This window comes from Babylonia areolata, chromosome 18 (genome assembly GCF_041734735.1).
Source record: "Babylonia areolata isolate BAREFJ2019XMU chromosome 18, ASM4173473v1, whole genome shotgun sequence".
Taxonomy (NCBI): domain Eukaryota; kingdom Metazoa; phylum Mollusca; class Gastropoda; order Neogastropoda; family Buccinidae; genus Babylonia; species Babylonia areolata.
Window position 1 is genome coordinate 57,866,480 of NC_134893.1, and position 5,871 is coordinate 57,872,350.

A 5,871-nucleotide genomic window follows, 5' to 3' on the forward strand; every position below is an offset into this window, starting at 1 on the left:
CATCATTAGTGCGAAAACATAAAATAGATAAATCATCCCCTTCTGAAGGGAGTTTAAAACACAGATAAGAACTAACACACACACACACACACACACACACACACACACACACACACACACGCACACACACACATATGCTTGCACGCACGCTCACGCGCACTTGTGTCAATCTATGTAGTTATCTCAACAAAGTATATAATCTTGACTTTCAGGTACACTTACATAAACAAATTCACTAGTAAAGTCGTTCGAAACAAACTTGGATTTGCACTGAATTCAAAAGAAATGTATAAAGTGATGAAAATCAGTCTGTACTAGTAACAGATACAGGTGGAAACATGTCGAATGCAACAATTGTGTACCAGACAAATCAGACTGTTCCAGAAGGCTGTGTGGTTTCCGATGTATCAACTATGGGTTTCATCCCCTGGGACAACCCAGAGAACATCATCAGTCAGGAGACGGAAAAGGTTGCGGACACGGTGGTTGGTGCCATGTGTCTGCCCGTTCTCTTTCTCATCTCTGTCCCTTGCAATCTGCTCAACATGCTGGTGTTTTGGACGCAAGGCCTCAAAGAACGCATCAACCTGTGTCTCTTCTATCTCTCCTTTGTCGACTTTGTTTACATGCTCAACAGCTTTCTGTTAAACTTTGAGAGAATCCGTCTTCCCTTCTCCATAACGGTGGAGTTTGGTCCTGTGATGGAGTTCATTGTGGACCATGGTCTGATTGGTGTTGTTCGTGGCTTCACGTGGATCTCAGGCTGTGTGTCCATGCTGATCGCGTCAGAGAGGTGTCTGTGTGTGGTCAGCCCTCTCCGTTCTCAAACCTTTCTGAAAACCACAACCACCACTGCTGTGCTTTCTCTGGCCACTGTGCTCATTTTAACAGGGGCTGTGATGATCGGTCTGAGGTGGAGTTTGATCTGTGTGTTGGATCCAGCCACCAACACCACATCCACAGCCATCTACACCAGTTCCTTCTACAGAAAGAACAAAGCTCACATGGACGTCTTGACTTTCTTCGTGACCACTATCCAGCCTTTCTTCTACGTCATTGTTGTCACAGCAACGACAATTGTGACGTCAGTGAAGCTGAAGAAAATGGTGGCGTGGAGAAAACAAACATCGTCACTAACCTTGTCGTCGCGTGAAGTGGCGTTGACACGCATGCTGATCGCTGTTTCCATTCTCTACGTCATCTGCTCTGTACCTTCAATTATCACAGGTCTGTGTGTGATGTTTGTGCCAGGTATTGGTTTCAGTGGACACTATTATAATTTTTCCAATTTCATGGTAAGCATGATGGAGCTTGCTTCTTTCATCAACGCCACTTTCAACTTCTTTGTTTACAGTTTCCTAGGGTCCAGATTCAGAGAAACCCTGTGGAAACTTCGGAGTTGTAAAAATATGATGTCCGCTTCAAAGGACTTCACCTCAAAGTGGAGCATAAATAAATTTTCTTTGCAGTGAAATATTATATTCAATGGTATATTGTAGGTATGTGCAATGACTTGGCATTTTAGCCGATATGAACTCAAAACATCACACCACAGAAGAAAATAGCACAGACAGATAGGCATGTGTCAGTCTCTGGAGACTATGGAGTTGAGCTGTGGGTGTGGCTGGACAGGCCAGTATGGTAGTCCCCTCCCACATTGCGCATAGGTGAAGTCTGACGCTGGTCTGTCTGTCTGGCTTTGGGCCTTTCTTCTCTCTCTTTCAAAGAGTCTTTGCCTCGGAATGGTGGTCAAGTGTCTCTCCAATTTTTGAGAGCCTTTCTGCACTGTCTTTAAGCCAATGTTTCTGATACTACAGCTTCCCAGGTGTTGAGGTTGACGTTCATGACCCTCAGATCTCTTGCAGATGTCTTTTCAGTGCAGTTAGGTTCTGCTTGTGGTACAATCTCTCTTTACCAGATCTCCCAAAAGGAGGTCTTTGGAGATCCGACCATTATCTACTTGCGCCATGTGACCAAGCCAGTGCACGCATCTCTATTTCAGCAGGGTGTACATGCTTGGGATTCCAGCTCTCCTCAGGTTCGTACAGATGGGATTTTTGTCCTGCAAGGTGATGTTCAGAATGCGTCAGACTCAGTGTCATCTTCCTGTTTGTCCACACTCTGTTTGTCAGTCTGCACATGGTAGTAGCTGCCTTGCCGATGCACTTAATTAGCTCAGTGTCAAGAGTCAGTGAGTTGAAGAACGTCAAACCCAGTCATGAAAAACATCCAGTTCGTGGCCAGAGATTCTGATGTTGTGTGGAGAGTGCATGCCCAGTCCCATGATCAATGTTTTCTCCAGACGAATGGTGATTCGAAGTCTCTGCAAGCCTCACTGAAGCTGTTCACGAACTGATGAAGGTCTTCAGCTGAGTGAGCAGTCACTGCTGGAGGAAAAAATCCAACAATGACCAGTTCTGCTAGTCTCCTCTCTCCACATGGCTTTCTCTCTCATCTTTCCTTCCTTGCTCTCTTCCGTTATGTCTTGTCAGTGTTTCTTATATGTCTGTGTCTGTGTATCAGTGTGTGTGTGTGTGTGTGCGCGCACATATATGGGTATGCATGCACACACGTGTGTGCATACATGCAGACTGCATGGACTGTGGCTACATAGACCTGTACCTGATTAACCCACCATCAGAAGGTCATATACTGGAGTCCTAAACAACCACGATAGAGAGTTTCTACAGCAGAGAATGCACAAGTGGAATCCTTCTGCACCAATGTTATTGTATTGTTTGTATTGTGTGGTGTTGTATTGTATCATCTTGAGTTGCATCATACTGTGGAGGAGGAACTGTGTTTAATGTCCCCTGACGCATACTGGTGATTGTCGACATATATTTCAGCTCATGCCCGTGTGAGTGGAATATATATATATATATATATATATATATATATATATATATATATAAACATAAGCATTATTCAGCGTTGATTTATTCTGGCGAAACGAACGTACAAACATCACTCATGTTTCTTTCGCTTTTTCGAATACACGGCACGCACACGCATACATTGCATCATATACCCGTAGGACACACGTACGCACACTCAGGCACACTCACCACACATGCACAAACCCACACAGACATAGACAGACACTGAGACAAGCATACAGACACTGACAGACATAATATACAGTTAATTATTATAGACAGATAGACAAACAAACAGACACACAGACACAGACACACACACACACACACAGAAATTTTCAGTGCTTACTTTTGTGGAAGTTTATGTCAACACACGACGGATGATGCTATGCTTTTTGTGGTTAAAGCGTTGGACTTTCAATCTGAGGGTTCCGGGTTCGAATCTCGGTGACGGCGCCTGGTGGGTAAAGGGTGAAGATTTTTCCGATCTCCCAGATCAACATATGTGCAGTCTTGCTTGTGCCTGAACCCCCTTCGTGTGTATACGAACAGAATAAATCAAATGCGCACGTCAAAGATCCTGTAATCCATGTTAGCGTTCGGTGGGTTATGGAAACAAGAACATACCTAGCATGCACACCCCCGAAAATGAAATATGGCTGCCTGCTTGGCGGGGTATATATACAAAACGGTCATACACGTAAAACTTTGCACCAGCCGCCGTATCGAAGTGGTTAGCGTCGCGGACTGACGGCTGGGAGGACGCGGGTTCGAATCCCAGCGGAAGTGGGTTTTTCAGCCCGAGACCGGCTCCAACCCAGAGCTGAGTGTGCTGTGGGCTTAAACGGGGAGACTGGGACCACACAGTCGAGTGTCATCCACTTCAAGGATGCGTCTTTGGGTGTGTTGTTCTAATTACCTGACCAACACTGCAAGTGTCTATCTCTCGGGCCTGGTTAACGCCGGGATATCATTGTGACAGGAAGCAGTCCCAGTCACGCAGTCCCAAACCAAAATGGACCTCCACAGCAACATCCTCCTCCTCCTCCTCCTTCATCGTCATCAAAATAAATAAAACCGTCTCAAATTATGTGGCCTTTCATGCCCTGCTATCATGGTGACCTCAGTTTCGACACCCCTCCACTTCCGTGCTTGGGGCGAGTCCTGTCAATGTCTTCAGTGTCATGGGGGGCTGTTGTTTGAGGGACGTGGTGGCGGTCTCCACTCTGGAAGGGACGCTCACTCAGTCTGGCTCCGCGACTAAGTCATTATTGTCGTTAGTAGAGGGCTTAGTAGATGGTGTCCTAAGCACGTTAAATCAGAACACGCACCACTGAACACCACCGAAATGACTCAGCAGCACTGCACGGTGTCCTCTGGTGTGTGGCCTTCTGGCGACCTAATATCGATGGTTCCCTGCGGACTGCCGACGCTGGAACTGTGACGGACGAACCCGGGTATGGTCGTGTATGGGGAAATCTAAATGAGTGGCGTGGGAGTAATGCCACTGAAACGGTGCAAACAAAAACAAAACAAACAAATAAAAACCCTTTACGTGTTTGTGTCAAACATGTGCTATAGCGGACGTGCACCCTCCCCCCCAATACCCCACTATAGACGCCACAACACCAACAAGCCCACACAGAAATATATTTTTTACAACGCATTTAATGTACGTAATTATGTATTTGTATGAATGTATATAAAAAAAAATAATGAAAAAAATATTTAGAAGAAACAACAACAGAAGTAACTCTTATTTCTTTCAACAAAGTACCCAAAGGATAATGATGGGTGTGGCCACACAGTCAATTATTAAATAAACACATTAGGTTTACTCAGGGGCACATCACCTCAACCCCACTCCCACCAACATTAAACACAGATAACCAACATTAAACACAGATAAGTATTATTTCAGTCCAACACTTTCTCTCTCACTCTCCGCATGTATAGTGCGAGTATGTGAATGTATGTGAATATGAAGTTGATCAAGTTATTAATTATTATCACACACGCACGCACACAAATAGATAAAAAATATAGGTTACTGAAGCACAAATGTCAAGAGTGAAATCTGACAGGAGTCCTCAGGAGGAAAAGAAAACTTATTAAAAAAAAAAAAAAAAGAAGAAGAAGAAAAGAAATTGAAGCACTGAATTGTCTTTCCCTTTTGATGATTGAAATATCACTGCCAAACATGTAAAGGTGAAAACCTTGAAGACCTGGCAGGCTGAAGTAGCATCCTCTGAACCGAGTGTCAGTAGAAACACTGGTGGACACGTCACCGGTACCAGGAGGCCGGTGGTCTAAAGTAAAGTGAGCTGGAGACCAGTGGAAGATCCAACGAAACGAAGATGAACACTGGACAGAGCCTCTTGGTTAGAACAGTGTCCAGGAAAACTTTGACCAGACGACAAAACAAAAATAAACAACCCCCCCCCCCCACCCCCTTCCCCTACCCCTCAAAAAAAAAAAAAAAAGAAGAAAAAAGCACACACTGGCCTACCCACAGCCAGTTGTGTGAAAAAAGAACAACTAAAGGTGCCTAACATAGAAACAAAGATACACTGAATGCAGGTGTTCCCATCTGGCGGACACTTGGTCGTCTACACAGGGAAACAACGAAAAACAACAACCAAACAACTGCAGCAGCCAAACACCGCTCTCCTCACGACCTTCTCCAAGGACACTCTCACCGAGATCCGTTAGATACCAACGTCATTATACAACTATGTCATGCACCAAGCCTTTAAGAAAAACGTCACACCTAAATTGTGTCACACAAAACATTGTTACACAACCATGGCCCGCCTCTGGCCCTACGACCAGCTACAAAGAGAAACATGCATGATACAAAGCCTTTGCACAAATAACGGTAACACACTCACCTCTAATAATCCCAACGGTCCAACTGCATCTGCCATCCTCACCTGCCGAAAAGGGGACGATACAGATTCGAACTCCCATCTGAACAAAAAAATTTATAACA

At 44.8% G+C, this 5,871-nt stretch overlaps 1 protein-coding gene across 1 annotated transcript; it reads left to right on the forward strand.

The window, feature by feature from the left end:
- Nucleotides 1–338: 338 nt before the first annotated feature.
- LOC143292288 (uncharacterized) lies at nucleotides 339–5,591 on the forward strand. Its single transcript, XM_076602474.1, has 2 exons — nucleotides 339–1,227; nucleotides 5,497–5,591. The coding sequence occupies exons 1-2, from the start codon at nucleotides 339–341 to the stop codon at nucleotides 5,589–5,591; spliced, it is 984 nt and encodes a 327-aa protein (XP_076458589.1).
- Nucleotides 5,592–5,871: the final 280 nt, after the last annotated feature.

Coding starts and splice junctions, on each gene's coding strand:
- LOC143292288 (XM_076602474.1), top strand. CDS start 339: ATGTCGAATGCAACAATTGTGTACCAGACAAATCAGACTGTTCCAGAA. Junction 1,228..5,496: donor TGTACCTTCAATTATCACAG/GTCTGTGTGTGA, acceptor TCGTCTACACAG/GGAAACAACGAAAAACAACA.